General features: G+C 38.7%; 1 protein-coding gene across 2 annotated transcripts in view; it reads left to right on the top strand.

Moving 5' to 3' along the window:
- ext2 (exostosin glycosyltransferase 2) overlaps window positions 1-18,556 on the top strand; it is a 54,736-nt gene that overhangs the window by 15,703 nt on the left and 20,477 nt on the right. For both annotated transcript variants that reach the window (XM_042341372.1, XM_042341373.1), the window contains exons 4-9: window positions 95-211; window positions 1,531-1,726; window positions 4,448-4,503; window positions 4,939-5,022; window positions 6,210-6,303; window positions 17,496-17,627. In XM_042341372.1, the coding sequence (XP_042197306.1) occupies window positions 95-211; window positions 1,531-1,726; window positions 4,448-4,503; window positions 4,939-5,022; window positions 6,210-6,303; window positions 17,496-17,627 (679 nt within the window). The remainder of the gene's footprint in view (window positions 1-94; window positions 212-1,530; window positions 1,727-4,447; window positions 4,504-4,938; window positions 5,023-6,209; window positions 6,304-17,495; window positions 17,628-18,556) is intronic.

Below are 18,556 nucleotides of genomic sequence, written 5' to 3'. Positions count from 1 at the left end.
TCCACTCCGTCAAATGCTGCACAGACATGAACATGTCCTCAAATCAACCAGAAAAGCTTGGTAGTAATATTCTTGTTGTTTTTACTCCTTTAAGGGCACTGCTTGCAGGCGGCGGCTTCTCCACCTGGACCTATCGGCAAGGCTATGATATCAGCATTCCGGTGTTCAGTCCGTTGTCAGTGGAGGTTAATCTACCTGAGAAACCTGTAGGGTAAGAGACGTGAAAGTTACCTCAGTAACGATAATTGTTGCCAACATTAATTGTTTGACTGCTGAAGGGTATAAGATTTCAAATGTACTTTGAAAATGTCAATAACCAAACTGGTATTTGGTACTTCTTGAGAGATGTTTCTTCCTGCAACATGTGCTTTATTTAGTAGGCCATATTTTCCTTTTAGAATATTATCTGCTCCTTTTCCCTCTTGCTTTCAGTTTCCATCTCTCCGCTCAACCCTTTTAAATGAACTTTGTTGTGGAGAAACTCAGATTTATACAGAAAACATTCCACTGTTCCAATTCACTTGCTGTGTAATTGAATGGAATAATGCTGCTTTTGCAGTGAAATTGTTACCAGCTTGCAGTGAAGATTGAGGGTTAACCTTCCATTGTTTGACTAATAAGAGCAGTGGAATTGACCCACAGATCATTAGAAGTCACAAAGCAGTGAATCTTTTTTTCATTTGCAGGAAACTCCCATCTCAAGAGTGCAAGCCTTTCTTGACAAAATCGTTCTGTTCAGGCTCATGAGAGATGAGAACATCTTTTAATCACTATTAGGTTGTAATAGCTTTAGGTTCGCCTTACTTTGAACTTGGGAGTCCTGTTTCTCAGTGGTTAGGGCACTTGCCTTGCAAGCAAGAGACCTGGGTCCGATTATCGGCAGGGCGAAATGTTGGGCAAGTTTCCTTACTCCACACGTCTCTGTTTACCGAGCAGTAAATAGGAACTCAGTTATTAGTTGATTGGTGAATCGCTTTTCCGGGGGTCATAATTCCTTGAAAAAAATAATAATAATAAATTGGTCACTTCAATCCACAACTACTGTTTATGGGACACTGCTGTGCGCAATTGGCTGACGCGTTTCGCCCACAAAATATACAGTCAATTCACTTTACAGCATATTCTGTGAAGCGCTTTGAGACGTCTCGAAGATGTGATAAACCGCTATATCAAATGCAAGGATTATTATTACTACTATAACTGAAATACATTTGATCAAACATCACAAAACGAGGCTTAACCTCAACTTGTTCCTTCCCGTAAAGTTCAAGTGGTGTACAACTGGATGGTACAAGTGCATCTTTTCCCACGTGCACAGTCTCTTGTGTACAAACTTGCACTATTGATTTGAGTGGCAGAAGAATGCCAGTTTCTTCATTGTCACTTAAGATGGCACAAATGATCAATATTTATATCCAGAAGTGCTTTATGTTTGTGATTCTAACCAGAAGTGCTTCACATTGCCCTGTGGGAACTCTTGCTTTAGTTTGGAAGAATAATGTTAATCCTATTTTAATATCTTTTCTGCAGTTTTAGGATGTATTTTATCTTGTCTGCACAAATGGCTATCCATTCGGAATACCGCTCTGAGCTGGAGGCAATGGAAGCAGAACATGGAGATTCCCTGCTAATCCTGGACAAATGTACCAACTTGTCAGAGGGCGTTCCTTCCACAAGGAAGCGCTGCCATAAAAATCAAGTCTTTGACTACCCACAGATCCTACAGGTATTTACTTATTGGAGGACAGAATCATCAGTTGAAATGCTGCTTTACATAACTTAGATTTCAGCTGGAGTTTTGACTTAGATCAAGCTTTTTCTGCCTGGCATTGTTTTATTATTATGACTATTTGCCAGGGATTTCAACTCTGACACTGCACAGATTATTGTTGAATCCACAATAGTTCCCAAATTGTCTCTTGATTGAAAGCAGCATGTGTCTTTGGTGACATCAGGGGAGGGAATGTCGGTCTGTGATCTGATTAGCTGTTTCTGTCTCCTGGGTTCAAGATATTCAAGAACTTGGTTTCTACTTAGTCACTTTTTTTAAAACAATTTTCAACTTGGTATCCTATAACCAATGTTATTTAAAAGTTGACTTTAATAGCTCAAAACCTACCTAATGAGTTCAGATTTGATAACTAAACGCTTGAAGGTTTACCCAGTCCATTCACACAAGCGTCCATGTCATTCGCTCGCTCAGAAAGAGCAGAAAATCAGGAATTGAGTCTCACCAGTCTGCGAATGTGAATTATTGCTACTTTGGGAAGGTTGCAATTTGACATGAGTGGGTGTCTTTGGTCCTCTTAAACATTAATGCTTGTGTATGCCAAAAGCATGTTTTGATTTTATATTGTGCAATAAGCTCTTTTAAAGGAGAGTTCTGTAAACTTCAGCTCATAGCATGGTTACCGAAATGGTTGCCTCGGTCCGCAAAGTCGAACACTACTACAAATTTTGCAAAAAGACAGATGGGAAAATAGCAGATGGAAGCGATTTGCTGTCTAGATAAGGAGGATCTTACTATGTGTGGAATTCCTCAGGTTCTCTCCTACATATGAAGATCAAACTATGTGCAGCAACTTTATCATCAGGTCAGTCCACCTTAAATAGTGGAGCTCAGCTAAGGATGTTCCCTTGGTATCCAGATGGGACCCAGTGTACTGGAGCACCTTATAATCCTTCAGTTTAAGCATGGGAATTATATCTGAAGGTGCACAAAGTGATGTAAACTTAATTTGAACTGTTGTCTTTCTGGGACAAGAAGCTTGTGACATGAAAACTACCCATTCTGCTGTCTTCAGTCAGTGCCAGCTGGGAGGATGATAAACTACATGCCTTAGTCACTGAGCGTTGCTGTCTCATTTGACAGAAGGCCAAGGAAACGGAAACAGATATTTTCTGCACAGAAGGAGGACATTTGGGCTATCGTGTCTGTGCACTGCAGCCGTTTTTTTCCAAACTGATCTTTTTCTAATAAACCTCCAGAATTTAGATCTGGTCCAGTATTCCAGTCCATATTTGTGTCTGCTTTTTAAATTGATAAAAATATTCCTTTTTTTGGCCTTCTCTGCAAATTAATCTGAAATGAAACACTGGGTCAAGCTTTTTGCCTGGCATTGTTATTTCAGGGTGGTTGGCCTCATTGCAAAAAGGGGCAACTTCAAAAATAATTTGAACACTTAACCTGCAGTTAAACATGTATACTGACATCCATAAAATAAATTAAGCTCCAGTTTGTTGCCACACTATCCCCATCATTGTTCGATCGTAAATTTGTGGATCAATGTCTTTTCATTTGGGGACTTGTGTGAGCATTGCTCAGATTTTAGAAGCTATATTTAGAAAATAAATAGCCACCCACATTTCAGAAGCTTTTCAAGTAATGTTAAACACTAGCATTATTGTTTTGAACACAATTCTTCCCTTACCTGAAGAGTTAACTGATGGAACTGCTTTGTGTGTTTGGAAGGTAGTTTTAACTGTGTACTGCGAATGTGGTTTCACACAATTGGAAACCTCCACTGAACAGCATTTTGTACAGAAAAACTTGGATTAAGACCGAGGTGGTTCTTTGTATTAGTCAGACTTGGACAGTGATTTAATAATTTAAGTAAACGCCCATTTATAGTTCAAGTAATTAGAAGGCAAACACACATGCACGAAAACCACAGGGGTATATTTTACCGACATCTGTTTTCATTCTGTGTGTTGTGTTCAGTGTGAAAATAAAATCACTGCTGTATTATTCCATGCCTTTTGGAAGTGTTTATTTTAAACCATTTGGGACAAGGTGATTTTCATATTTAGAGTGGATTGTTATTGTTCAACTCCACTTGATTCCAAAAGCTATTGTTTGAATGATTTATTGTTCCAATCATTGCTGTTCAAGTTGATTAGCAATCTAGTAGTGCATTATTGGGGTTTCACATTGTGCACACTGCACACTGAGGACTGTTAGTCTAAGAAAGTGGAAAGCACCAGTTAAATTTCTACCACTTTAACCTTTTCTAAAATTGCAGGGTGTTATTATATGGTATACTGATTGTGAGTTTCTGGTAATTGGCTACATATAATGTAGAACTTGGTGGTAATATCACAATTATTAATCCCCTGCTCACGTATTGGATGCAATCTTGCAGGCTGAGCTGTTGATGAGAGTTTATTGGGCAGTAGGAGGTCTTTTTTGTTCAAGAGAATTATATCACAGAATGCTTTGCTTATGTCCATTGGCTCAAAAAATGTGGTTTATGATATCCTCTGAGCTCCTCAATTCCTGGTTTATTGAGCTATTTCTTGTTTGGAAATTGATGGTGAATTTGTCAGGATCTTCCAGGTTCTTTGAAATCTTTTGAGGCTGCCAGATGTTGTTTCTTTTACACAGCAATAGCTTCAATAAAGCTCGAAGAAGTTTTAAGAGTAATTTTATTTGTATTGTTAACAACAGGACGCTACATTCTGCATTGTGTTACGTGGCGCACGGCTTGGGCAAGCAGCACTAAGTTAACAGCAGAAGTTTTCTAATTTATACATCCCCCGCTACGTCACTACTCTCTGGAGGTCTTTTGACAACGCCCACCAGACTTACGTCGTTTGCTTTTCCTTAATTCTACCCACAGTGTTTCCACGGCCCGATCACCCTTACTGAAATCCTTTCTTTCTGCTGCTGTAATTGTGTCTTCTATCCATATTGCCGCACACCTTCATTTCCCAATTTCCCTGTGCCTCCTGAAGATCGTCCCAAACCAAAAACAATAATAAAATTGGTCATTTTCAATCCACGACTGTTTGTGGGACATTGCTGTGCGCCATCGGCTGCCGCGTTCGCCCACAAACATACAGTCAGTTCACTTTACAGTGTGTTCTGTGAAGCGCTTTGGGACGTCCTCCCGACGTGAAAAGCGCTATATCAAATGCAAGGATTATTATTATTATAAGTGAGGTCCTTCAAGCGGGATGTATTCCTGTCATTGTTGCCGATTCTTATATCCTCCCATTTTCAGAAGTATTAGATTGGAAAAGGTATGTACTACAACAACAACAACACAATTACATTTATAGAGCGCCTTTCACGTCAGGAGGACATCCCAAAGCTCTGGACAGTCAGGGGTCGGGACCCGAGCCGTGGGGTAGATTTGGGGGAAGGGAGAGAGGTGGGAGGGCGACCGAAGGCACGATCGAAGAGAAGGGTCTTGAGACAGGAGGACGTCCCAAAGCGCCAGACAGTCAGGGGTTGGGACCCGAGCATGGGGGAGGGGTGAGGTAGAGGTGAGGGAACTACTTGTTGTTGATAATAAAAAAAGATCTATTTATCGTGAAATAAGAATGAGTAGCAAAAGGAATTATTTTGGTCTGTGAGCCCTTTGCTAACCATTTCACAGCATCTACAGTGGAACCTTTTAATTATACAGTAATGACCTTGACTGAAAATTGTACTTGGGCATTTATTTTTAAATATTCACAAAAACCTATAAGGATTTGATTGGCCAAGAACCTTGGATTTAAACCTCTCAGAAAAAATATTTTGTTTAAATTTAACTTTACATTCTGTGCCTCTGATCCGTACTGATATTTAATTCTATTGCGTCTCCCCCCACATTTGTAATTAAGTAATACAATAATATTAATAGTATTAATGCATTAATTAATTAGTATTAATAGTAATGCATTAGTAGTTTTGTCACCAAACCTGTGAAGGGCCAAAAAATAAAACATCTGTTATTTCTCAAGCCTTCAGAGGGTGGATAGATCAAAACATCTGATTGATCACTACTGAAAACAGTGCTGATGCTCAAAGTTCCTTGTGCAGTGAATTATTTCGGATGTCTTCAATGGTTTCTTTTCCTTACTTATACAGACCCCAAATTCAAATTCCCGTCACAAGCTCAAATTTATAATTATTGTGAGTTTTTTTTAATCATACCCCTTTAAGTTTGTTTGGCATTCTGCTTCAGCATTGTGGTGGAATAAAAATCTGTGATAAATCGCACAGCTTGTTCACTCTTTTCTAAATGGTCAATATAAATTTACAGGTAATTCAGGGTAGCCTCTGATGGCTCAGTGATGACACAGTCTTTTGTGGTGCTGAGCTATATAGATCATGACCATACAAGTAAAATCGCTGCTCTGTACTGAGTTACCTTGGGAAGGAGGTAAGAGTGCTATATTTATCCTCACTGTTCACTCCTGTCTTTGTTTTATTTTCCCAGAGCATCTGTGGTGATACCTGAAGACAAACTTTCTGAAATGTACAGTATTTTAAAGTCCATTCCTCAACAGCAAATTGAAGATATGCAGAGACGGGTAAGACAGTGCAAATACTTTCTGTGAAGATTATGCCCGTGAGTCTGCATGCACCACCATATTAAGGAATAAGACTATTCAGTTTATAAATTTAAACCTATTTAGTTTAAAGTCAAATTTCTTTAGCCTAATACTTGCTCAAGATTAATCACTGAAATCAATAAAGAACGCATATGCTTAAAGGGTTAAACATTGAGAACTGACATTGGAATGTATATGACTGAAAATATCCAGAGTAATTGGCTGTCTTCCTTTTAAAATAATCTGAACTGGATAATTACTCAAACTCTACTGTGACAGTAATAATAATAATAATCCTTACATTTGATATAGTGCTTTTCACGTCGGGAGGACGTCCCAAAGCGCTTCACAGAACACACTGTAAAGTGAATTGACTGTATATTTGTGGGCGAACGCGGCAGCCAATTGCGCACAGCAATGTCCCACAAACAATCGTAGATTGAAAATGACCAATTTATTATTGTTTTTGGAGGGATTATTATTAGGCTCTTAAATAAATTAAATTAAGTAGTGCTTAAATGGAAATTCTGACCGATCCATGCACAAACTGCAAATGGCATATGATGGCATCATTCGAAGATCAAATTCATATTGTCCTGAGCATGTGTGTGCACATTCAGCCTTCCTTCTCCATTAATATTTTGCATTGTACATTAAATGCTCTTGTTTATTTCTTGCTTGAATTTAATGTACATTAAACATTTATAATATTTTTTTAAAACTGTTTATGCCTGCAAACAATGAGCAATCTATTGAAACCTTCCGGGGACGTCACAGAAGAACACCGCACTTTGTGCCGCCTCCAAAATGGATCATTAACAGTTTCTTAAATGTACCTGTGGAACTACATTTTCATGCATACATTGTAATTCTTTCAAACCTTAAAATGCTGCTGAAGATTGTGCTAAAAGGGCTAAATGAAGTTTCCTCTTGAGTGCACCACTGTTCCTCTAGTGGAACCGTTCTCCACTTTGGATTATTCCTTTTTCCCTATGGATCACTAAGGAAAATAAGAACAGCTGTAACAAGCGTCTCTCTTCGTGTTTCATTTGCCAGCTGTATATTTCTAGTTGTTTGGATATCTGTGATGGTGCCATAGGCAGCTGAGCACACTGTTGAGCACTCTAGGAGCTCACCAGAGTTGAGCTGGGCCAATGATAAAGCTGCCATTCATTGACAGAAATCAGAGCTTGCATCAGTGGGAGTTCATTTGTTAGTCAGACAAGGGCACAATCTCAAGGTATAAAGAGGAATTGAGAGCATTCTCATTATTTTTAAGCAAGTGTAATGACTGATGAGAACACCTCCTACAGAAAACTGTTAAGATTGACTGACCGACTATAAACCTGTTCTAGTTTGCACTGATGTTCTATACAGATTAAGAATTAATTACAGAAGTTGGTGGTATTTGCCTGACCCTATTCTGTTTCTCTTTGATTATACTTTTGTACTTTTTTGCAATTTTAAAATGAAAATGCAACTTTTATCGTTCTCTAATTTATTGAACATTTTTTGGCATATTGTTGCTACCTTTCCTTTGGGCAGAACTGCTCTCAAAAGACTACATTATGGTGATAAGAAAAATGATCTAATTTTTGTTGTAATTGTTCTATTTTGGGTGTAAGTGCATTCCTTCGAGTTGGTTATCTTGCACCTTTCCCATTGCCTATTTGGTGTAAGGATATTGACCAGATTTGCCAGGAAAATATTACCACATCCAAATGTGAACTTCAGTAAATCATGTATTTAGCGAGTTTTTGATTTTCTTCTAAATAACAAATTTGACTTCCTGAGAATACAATCACGACAATATTAATTAATTTTTTTTAAAGGATTATTGATGCTGGTAACTGCTTCTATCACTTCAGTATGGGCTGAAGTGTTCCATATAAATAGTTCTTGAAAGTACGGAAGCATGCTCTTGATGATTTAGAGATGCACCCGATATTTGATCGTGTTCAAATCCATTCACTTCCTGACACCTCCCAACCTCTTGGACCTCCTCACTCCCCAACCCACTACCCGGCGCATCCGCTCGACTGGCACCAGCCTCCTGCTCGTCCCTCACACCCTAACCCCCCATCGGAGGTCGTGCTTTCAGCCACTACACCCCAAAACTCTGGAACACTCCCTCAATCCCTCCGCCTTGCCCCCTCTCTCCCCTCTTTCAGGTCCCGCCTAAAAACTTTCCTCTCCGACTGTGCTCACGGCCCCCTCCCCCCGGCTTGGAGTCACGCTCCACCCCTGTTAAGTGCGCTGAAATGCTACCCTGCATGGAGGGTGCTATGTAAGTCAAGTTGTTGTTGTTGTTGATTGAGGGTAACAAGTATTGATTGTACTGGTTCACGAGATGGACATAGTTAGTGTAGATGTGAAACAGCAAATGTTGGAGAGGTCCTATGACTGATGCTATTCTGGCTCTTCTCCTCGGCATTCCCATGTGTCCTGCATCTGGTGGTGTTGTATGTGTATGAATAATACATCCCTCTTGGCTTTATTGGCTTCCTTTGTTCTAGAAGACTGCATTGCCCTGTGGTCAGAAGCTTGTGCGTATTTTTAAAAAGGTTGTCTAGCAGCAGAGGTTCTTTTTCAAACGTGTAGAAATTTGAGTGCTATTTTTAGTGTCTTTACCTTGAAGTATCTACCAGTACTGACGTGTGGCTGTGCTATTAAGTAAACCCAACGACACTCCAGCCTCTGACCCACTTAAAGCAATACCTGTGGCAGTATTTTTTGGGGGTTAGCCGGGTGTCTAACACACGTAGAAACCCATCACCATGCTTAAGAGTATCCTAATTAGACTTGAGAGTTCCATTCATCCCGCCTACATATGGACGTTTCCTTATCTGGAATGGACCGTATATTCTCTCCCTGGAATTGTATATATTTATGTAAAACATAACACCGGCCTTGGTAATTGCTGGTGCTCAGGATACCAACACATGCCAATGCTGCAGTTGTTCTTGCTGGTTGGAATCTGTTGGTTTTCCTTGGACGTTAAAGAGGGTTCAGCGCTCAGAAATGGTTGGCAAGTTTTTACACGGGCATGTTTCACATGCAGAAGAGTTCAGAACCATTACATGAAAATTGCTGCGATGTAACATCATTATCCAGCATTACCCAATGACTGTATTAGAGGCTTACTGTTCAATGTGCAAACATGTGTAGCTGTGAGGCAATGTGTGTACCTTGTTTTATGTTGGTCTGGACCCATCTCAGCCTTAAGTAGGCAGTATAAAAATATGTAAAAGACTGACCGAAATCCCCTGCCCTCAATTTCTTCATTTTGTAGTGATAAAATGCAGTACAAATAAAAATTCGGCATGTACTCTGCTGGTCAGCACGTCAGGCAGGTAAGAGTGCATTTATGCCTTGCCTCCTGGCTCATAAAAGTGTCTCTCACATAAATGGGATAGATTTGAGAAAGAACAGGAGCACATATATTAGATTCATATATAAATTTGACATCTGTAGCCATAATAATTATTTATTCCATATTGGTGACTTTTGCAAAGCATTTTAAACTACTTTTCTCCCCTCCCTCTTCCGCCATGAAATCCACTGATCTGTTTTAATTTGTTTATGCACTACCTGTTTTTTTNCTCTCTAGTGCTTAGAAAGTGCCTGAATAATCCTACGTTACATCCTCCAGATCCCAAAGAGTATAGTAAACTGAACCACAATACAGTGTAGTCCTGTTATAACTCATTGATTTGTACAATACTAATAGAGTATAGATCCCCATTCACTGTGCATCTGTACAACTGACCATATGACAGCCGACTCTTGCACTAACAATGGCAGACTTCCAGCTGATTGGGCGGTCACTGATGCCGCTCTGTGTACCATACAGTAAGTGACATTGATGGCAACCTGCTGTCACAGAAGTTTGTCCATTTTTTTTCAAGTGAAAGTTGGCCAACGTGGGAAGCAAACCGTGTACAACCGACTGCAAGCGCTCCGGGATACTGCTACCCAACGTAACGGGTGCTATATAAATGCAAGTTGTTGTTGTTGGCTATTGCCATGTCGTTGTAAGATAGGTTGGGATTTTATGGACCCCAACCCCTGCTTTAAAGAGAGGCTTCACTGTATGTTAATAGCCACAAACTATAATGAGGTAACACTGAATGAAGCTCGGAATTAGAAACCAAGATTGGGCGAGGTACCAGAGGCAATGTTTACCTGACACTGGAGAGTGGCGAAAATTGGTGCAATCAAAATGTAAAAGGATTGATAAAACTAAAGGGGATATACAATATCCAAGTGGAAGTGTTTCATGTTAATGCCAATCTGTTCGTCATCCAGAACTAATTGGGAAGGACTGCTTAAAAGATGAATAGTAAGAAATTGCAAGAATTTCTGTCTTTGACTGAAAACAGACCTTGCATGTCTGCCAGGATGATGTATTGCGTCCTGACAGTACTTCATAAATCTTCAACTGGCGCTTTGGAAAATGTTTTGGTCTTAAGTCAAAGTGTAGTAGTGTAATGCATTTATTATCGAACTAAGTTAGAAGTGTCCATTTCAAAAGAGGATGAAAAATGATTGGTATCTTATCAGGCACGGGCTATTTTTACTTCCTTAGGACATCTTGAGCATTTTGTGTTTCCGCTCGCTTTGACTGTGAAACATTCAGGTTGTATATTTACTTTATTACCAAATGGGTAATTTTGCAGCAAAATTCTAACCAGAATTGAGTAAAGCTTCTGCTCATATCACATCAACAAATAACCAGATAACGTTTGTTTTTAACATTCTTTTCATAATTTGAGTGTAATCAACTAAAGTTTCCCATCAGTAAAGTACTGTTAAGTAAATCCTGTTCGTGCCCTTTAACTTAATTATATTATGCAAAAGTGGAGTGTTGGCTGTGGGGCAATAATATATTCCATGGATTAGAGCCTTTTGTTTGGAATAATTTATGTTTGCATAATGTTACACAAAAAAATCCACCAGCTGTATTTAAACCTGAACAACATCTGTTATTGCTTTGAAAGCTCCACTTTCTCTACAAGGAGAAAAAGTGTTGATGCAAAGAGGCTTCATGGTGCTTCTGTTGAAATTGCATCTCTTGAGGTTAGCAAAGAGAGCTTCTGTGAGTTTTGCATTGATATGCCTCAACTCCTGGACGTCAGGAAATTTGAAAGCATATTGTACCTTGATGTGCTTGAAAAATACATTCCAGCTTATTGCAGTTGGCTGTTTTCGCCAACAGTAAATTATAGAGATTGAACGGGAAAAAAACTCCCTATTAAAACTTCCAAAAAGTAAGAAATGAGGGAGGTTGCAGTTGATATCTCCCAGTTTAGCTTCTCTCATGCATTCTTATCACCTATGATATAAAACATACCATCTGCTTGCCTCCTGCGTCTGGCTGTTATCCCATCGGTTTGGCTGATAATGCCAGATAAAAACATCATCTGTAGGATGTCCTGTATGTTTAAAGATACAGATGTTAATGAATTAAGAGATCAATTTAGCTGAAGATTTTTCCATGTTAAAAAAAATTACGGTTAATTGCAGATGTGAATGGTTTTATTATCCAAATTACGACAGATTTATCAACTGTTTTAAAAATTGCTTTTTTTTGCATAGCTCACTAAGAGCTACTAATTTAGAGCATAAATTTAAAATACATCATGCATAAGAATTGGATCTTTTCTCATTTTGTTGGTCTGACACATGGGGAAACTCATCGTCATGCTTAAGAGTATCCAAACCAAACAGAGTTCCATGCATCCCATCTATATGTAGAAATTCCAGAGATATTTATTGGAATGGAGTGTTGACTCTCTCTCCCGAGAGGGACACATCCTGGTTTCTAATTTCAGAAATTATTAGGCGCAGGTTTGCAAGAGCCGAGTTTTGGGGACCCCAGAGTGTGCGTTGTGGTACTGCTGGAGTCTAACAAGCTAAAACCGCATACAATTGCCATTGAAAGCATTGTCTGTCAAGTTTTCCCACTGCTACTCCGGGACGCTATCCAGCATGAAGGGTGCTATGTAAATGCAAGTTGTTGGTCTTGTTGTAGGACCACCCTACCAGTTGGGCTTTGACTTTCCTGTATGTATCAGTAGCTTTTTAACGTACATCCTTTTTAACTTACATCTTTGAGACGTCTTGAAGACGTAATAAGGTGCTATGTCAAATGCAAGGATTATTAATTATTATTATCCTAACCCATGCAGTTCTTGTTGCAAAGTTTCCTAGTTTATATTATGTCAGAAAACCGCAGAGATTTATCACAATTGTGCCTGACTGATTTGAGTGCCTGGCAGTGCTAAGTTCTTGAGCCCATGACTGCACACAGGGCAGGGCGTGAGTTATTGCAATACTGGGCTGCAAGAACCTAACCATATTTTATCCTTGCTGTACAAAACCAATCTCTCTTGAACAGATATTTTAGTTTTCAAAGAATTGTGAAATTATTCATTACCAATGCAATTTTAAAAGCGCAGAAGTAATACAAATGTTGTGCTTAGTTGCCTTAAAGGAAAGGTAAACAGCAGATGATGTACTCCATCACCATAACTCAGAGTGATAGGAAAGCTGTAAAAGGATCCATTATATGCTCTGCGAGTAGGCTCTCAAAACAGCTTTTTTATTGGGCAGTGGCTCCTGCTTTAGTAACCTTTAGACCTTACAGCACTCTGAGGTGCTAGAAAACACCTTGTTTTGCCTTTGAACTCTCCTTTGTGGCTGTTTAGTGAAAGCTTTGCAATTAAATCCGTATATTTTTCTTGGAACCCGCTCTGTTGTAAGGGAAGCTGATCTGAATCCTAAACAGTTGGCGTATTTAAAGATGATACCCTGGAGTGTTGAAACCTGTGGAGTCGAATTTCAAACTCTGCCCATCATGTGTCAGAAAATGACATTTCTTCAGTTCAAATTTGGCAAAATCCCAAAACCAAGCCTGAAAATTAGTTTACTCTTTTAGCAATTTACCGTATGTGGTGTGAATTTTATATGATATTAACTTCGCATTTCTCCGATTACAGTATGTATTCTAGTAAACTTCTAGCAGCACTAATTATATATATATGTGTATATATATAAATATATAAGTTGTATTTCTGGCATGGAAACATCATCCCCAGTATCTTTGGGGAACTGTACCTTTTTCATGAAAGTTCTCTGCCTGGATTCAGGCCCAGAAATACAGGTTACATTTTTCACCAATTTGTGTTAACTCGGGGCAATGAATTGTGTCTGTTGATCATGTTACAGTATTGTAGTTGATGTAATAGTCCAGAAGGTTTGAACGACAGATCTGTCTATTGAAAATAGACAACAGACTCAGTTCAGTATATACAAGTTAACACATCTATATCAGATGCAATACATCTGAGCTAGACTTGTTATTTTTTATTTATTGAACTGAGTCTGAGTCTATTCATTCTGGGAATATAGCTCAATAAGAAAATTGTTACTTTTTCACAGTAAAGCAAAAATTCCATTCTGAATTCGATATAGAAGAGTACCACTCTGGAAATGTGTTTAAATTCCACGTTAGGATATATGAATGGAAGAGAGTTAAACCTTTCTATTGCGGAAGCGTGTACAATGCCAAATTTGTAATAATTATGTAGATATCTTACTTTTAAAATCTGCCTCAGGGAAGGAAGAAAAAAAGTCTAGTCTGCTCTTTTTTTCTAACTGGAAAATGTACACCTCGTCAAGTTTCAAATTTTAGTCAGGTGGATAAAATGTCTACAAGATTTTAGTTGTGGGTGTATAGTTTGGGTTTACACATTGCCAAGGTTGTCCCTTCCCTTCCTCTCCTCTGTACCTCCTTCCTTCTAGAGTTCCATTAGAATCTCAGCCAAGGCAGCACAAATACTAAAGGGAAGATTAGTGTGAAAAGATTAATACAGAATGGAGTTGTGAATTTTCATTGTGAACAGAAAGTCTGATATTGAGGAATGAAACTGAGTTCTGGAAAGGGTGCAACGCAAATAATCCTACCACAATTGCCCTGTTAATTAATTGCCTCTTTTTTAGCCTTAAGGAAGTTAGCTCCTTTCAAGCCCACAAATTCCTAAATGCTTAGAATCAACAAATCATGAAATGGAAGATGCAAGGAACCCTTAATAAAGTTCAGTGGAATTCAGAATTTGACAATTAATTAGATGCTTGCTTTTATCAAGACGCTGAACATTTTGCCTTGATTCTGTAAACTATGTGGAGGAGGACATTAACTAGCTTCTGATTGCTGCCAAGGAGAGTTCAGTTGGAAAGGATCAACGGCACAGTGGCTTCATTAAATATCTGCAAGGCTGATTGGTATCTAGTACCTATTCTAAGAGTGAAATCTAGAGTGCAGACAATTGGAGATGATTCAAGCACCAAAGTCAAGCTGTAGAATTATCACTTACCCCATATCTTTACGCACTTGAACTTGTAATAGACATCTCCAACACGAGCAACACTATTTGAGAGTCCTGGGTTCCACTTTGTGGTCAGGAACAAGCTGTATATTCTGCTATAAATCAACTCAGGCTGCCCATTGCAGTAAAACCTTTGGAACATTTATAATTGAATGATTGTAAGCAGGCCAAAATATGCCATTTATTCATGTGTGCATTGGAGTGAGAATTCGGGGCATTTTCTTGGATTTGTTCAAACTTTAACTTTGACATTGAGGGGGGAAATGCAGTTGAACTCAATCTTGTTCTTCCCCAGAATTGGGTGTGTATCATTGAGGAAAATGTGGAAATATTTTTTTCAGAATGTGAAATATTTTTCAATAGATTCCTCTGTTTGTAAAAATTAGTTCTAAATCACAAGAAACGTTATCAACTTTAGATCATTGGGACTTTCACATGCGACTTAAAACATATTCTAGTGGGTCAACATGTGCAACCAAGTCTAATGATTTATATAATATAAAATTCCTCATTTATCCTTTTTGCTCCCAGATTGTCAGGCTTGGTGCCAGGAATACAGTTGGCTGTAGATTGTTTAAGATGCATTAGTGGTCCCCACCAGTTAATAAAAAAGATTGTCTTGTAAAATAATCTCTCACCTTTTATAGGTCAAGAGAGTATACCATTCACTTTAGACAGAATTCCAATAATGGCTGATCCGCCGGGGATTTATGTAGTTATATTTTTCCGGCATTCATTCTAGCCACTAAGCCTCTCGTATTTCTTTAAGCCTGTGTAAGAAATGTGTCCCTTGGGAAATGCCTTAATAGTCTCCCACACCACTGTTGGTGAGACCGGAGACTATCCATTTGTTATCTCAAATTTATTGTCTCCCAAGAGAGAAGTTTTAGGACACCATTGTTTAGGGTTTCTGTTCTTTAAATATGATGCTAATGCATTATCATGCACTGATTTTTTTCTGTTGATAGAATTGGAAACCAACCAGTATTCTTCATTGGCTGTGTTTTCCTACTTATCAGCTGTAGTTTATCAGTGGGTACGATTACATTCATATAGTAATGCAATTTGAACCCTTTGATAAGATTCTGCCCTCTAATTGGTTACAAATATAATTAATAGTTCATAACCTTGGTACTGTATTTCCAATTATCCTATTTGCAGTAATGATACTAAAGAATGATGTGTCCAAACTCATGAGGGATAGTTGTGTTGTACATGTTAAATTACTACAAAGGGGTATATTTGCTAGATGTTGGCAAACGAAGAAAACTTTCTTCTGATTTTGAAGCTTTCATGTTGTGCCAGTACAACTCAAGGTTTATATTAAATGTCACTATCACTCTGCCCTGAAAGCATAACAGCTGTCAATGAGAAGGTGTTTCGACTCCTGCAGAACTCATTATATACAGGAAACTTGCTGTTTTATCATAAATGCTTTATCTCTGCATTCTGGCAAACTGTGCTTCCCCTCAGTGGGTAAGGTAGAGTTGAAAGTAAGGAATTAATTTACATGATAGAAAAACATTTACTTTCTGAGTAAGCGTGTTTATGGAATCTGGCTTCCTTTCAATCACAAACACCAAATCTGCTTGTTTCTGTGTTTTCTATTGAGTTTTCTATCTTCCCTGTTCTATCATAGGGAATAAACTCATTCCTCACACAATGGAAAATAGAATACAAATGACATCCATACCTTTAAATGATAGAAGTGGAAATATTAATGGCTTCTGTAAAACGAGAAAAAAAGAACCTTCTAAATGCGTACTTTGAGTAAACCTAAGCTAAGAGTCATCACGGCCAAGGCTCTCCTCCTTTGCTCCCGTCAGCACCTTCTTGCCTCAGACACTGGCCACATCGATTTGCACAGATGCACACTCCATCTCACATCGCTAGTGTGGAACCTCATTGTCCTGTTAAACCCTCAACTGTCCTTTAAGTCTCTGTACTTGTTGGCTTTCTCCCACCTCTGCAACATTGGCCGTCTCCACTACTCTCTCTCCCAAGCAGCCAAGATCCTCATTATGCTTAATTATTTAAACCTTTCTAACCATGCTTTCAGTTACCTTCCCTCCCCCCCATCCCCAACTTATCCTTCGCAGCTTTCCTTACCCCTTGTCACGACTTCCAGTTGGCTTGTGAGATGCTTTAAGATGTCCACGATCTGTATGCATATATAAATTCCTATCTAAATGTAAATTTAGTGTACCACCTTTTCATATGGTCGATGTCTGTCTCAAAGCACTTCACACTATTTACTGTAAAGTGCAGTGACTGTATATTTTGTAGACAAATGCGGCAGTCAATTTGCAACACAGCAGCTTGCACAAACGGCCGTGAAATGAAGGATCAATTTTATTTGGAGCATTGTTGGTCAGGTACTGCTAGAAATTCCCTTCCTTTTTGAATAATTGTTTTTTGTGTGGATTTTAATGGATACCCGAACCAAACAAAATTCAAGGCTTCTTCCACAATTGCTTATGTTATGTAGGATGGAATTTGCCCAAGTAGTTTCTCAATCAAAGCGTAATATGTTTTGGTCTATATCCACTGTTGGGTATAGTCTTTATACTGCTCATTCAGTTTGTGTAATATTCCCCACAAATGTCCTTTGCAATTATAATAATGCTAAAATAAAAGTGTACCCTGGGATCTTTCTACAGCAGCTTTGTCACAGTGTTTCAATTGAATCTGAAGGCAATTACAAGTAAGCACTGCTTTAAAATAAGTAACAGCAAACTTTTTAAGTTTGATTTTTTAAAAAAACTTTCATTTTTATTGCAGGCAAGATGGTTCTGGGAAGCTTACTTCAAGTCAATGAAAGCAATTGCACTGGCGGCCCTACAAATCATCAATGACAGAATTTATCCATACGCTGCCAGATCTTATGAGGATTGGAATGATCCAATTGCCGTGGTGAGTGTATGGTGCCCAGACTTTGGAAGCCTGAATGCATGGGTCGTTAATTTGTCATACCCTCCCCTCTGAGTGCTCATCCTTCTGGAACCAGCATCTCCTGTCTCGTCTCACAATAAAAGGTTTGCTGAACCTTTATTTTCCTAGTGTGTGTGTTTATCTGAGAATCCCTAATTCTCTCACTTGAACTCTGTAAGTGAATTAAAATTAGGTTCCCCTATGGGGCTCAGACAGTAGTTTGCCACTACTTGTCTTAATGATGTGATTGGCAGTTAACAATGGCTCTCATTCCTTCATGCAGAGCACACTAATCGTATATCTTTAGCTGTTGCCTGTCTGCAGATGTGGCTTCGTTGGTGAGATTCAGCTTTGATTTTAACCCCTTTACTTCCAAATCTTTCTGAACATTTTAATAGGTTTCATAATTGGAAACCTATTAAAGTTTTCAGAAAGATTTGGAAGTAAAAGGTAGGAGGAATAGAAAGGAATTACGAAAATAGTCAAAATTTAAAAGGAAAAATACTTAAATGTTCACATGACTAAACTAGATGGTTTTCCACGGTGGTGCAGTAAGTGAACTATTGCTTTTGTACTCCTGATCACTAAACTCTGCCGTAAAGTTCATTTGTGCGCACGTTTGCTGGTCCCGAGGACAGTATATTGCCCTTACATCACACAGTCTGTCAACATGTTCATCAGTCAGAGGGAGGATGAACTGGGTCCAGGAACTGTAACCACAATTGAAAGAAAAAGGAGGAAAAAACCTTTAGGACAGGAAGAGTTGAGGGAGAAATTTCTTGGGGACAGAGAAGGAAGAAAACAGTGAAACTAGTTCACTTTTCACTTATTTCCTTTTTTCAGTGCAAAATATTTAGAAAATATTTTAGCTGTTCTCCCCGTTCCTCTCACATTGCTGCCTAGATTTATCA

This window comes from Callorhinchus milii, unplaced genomic scaffold (assembly GCF_018977255.1).
Source record: "Callorhinchus milii isolate IMCB2004 unplaced genomic scaffold, IMCB_Cmil_1.0 Scaffold17, whole genome shotgun sequence".
Taxonomy (NCBI): domain Eukaryota; kingdom Metazoa; phylum Chordata; class Chondrichthyes; order Chimaeriformes; family Callorhinchidae; genus Callorhinchus; species Callorhinchus milii.
This window is presented reverse-complemented; position numbering and strand designations above follow the sequence as displayed.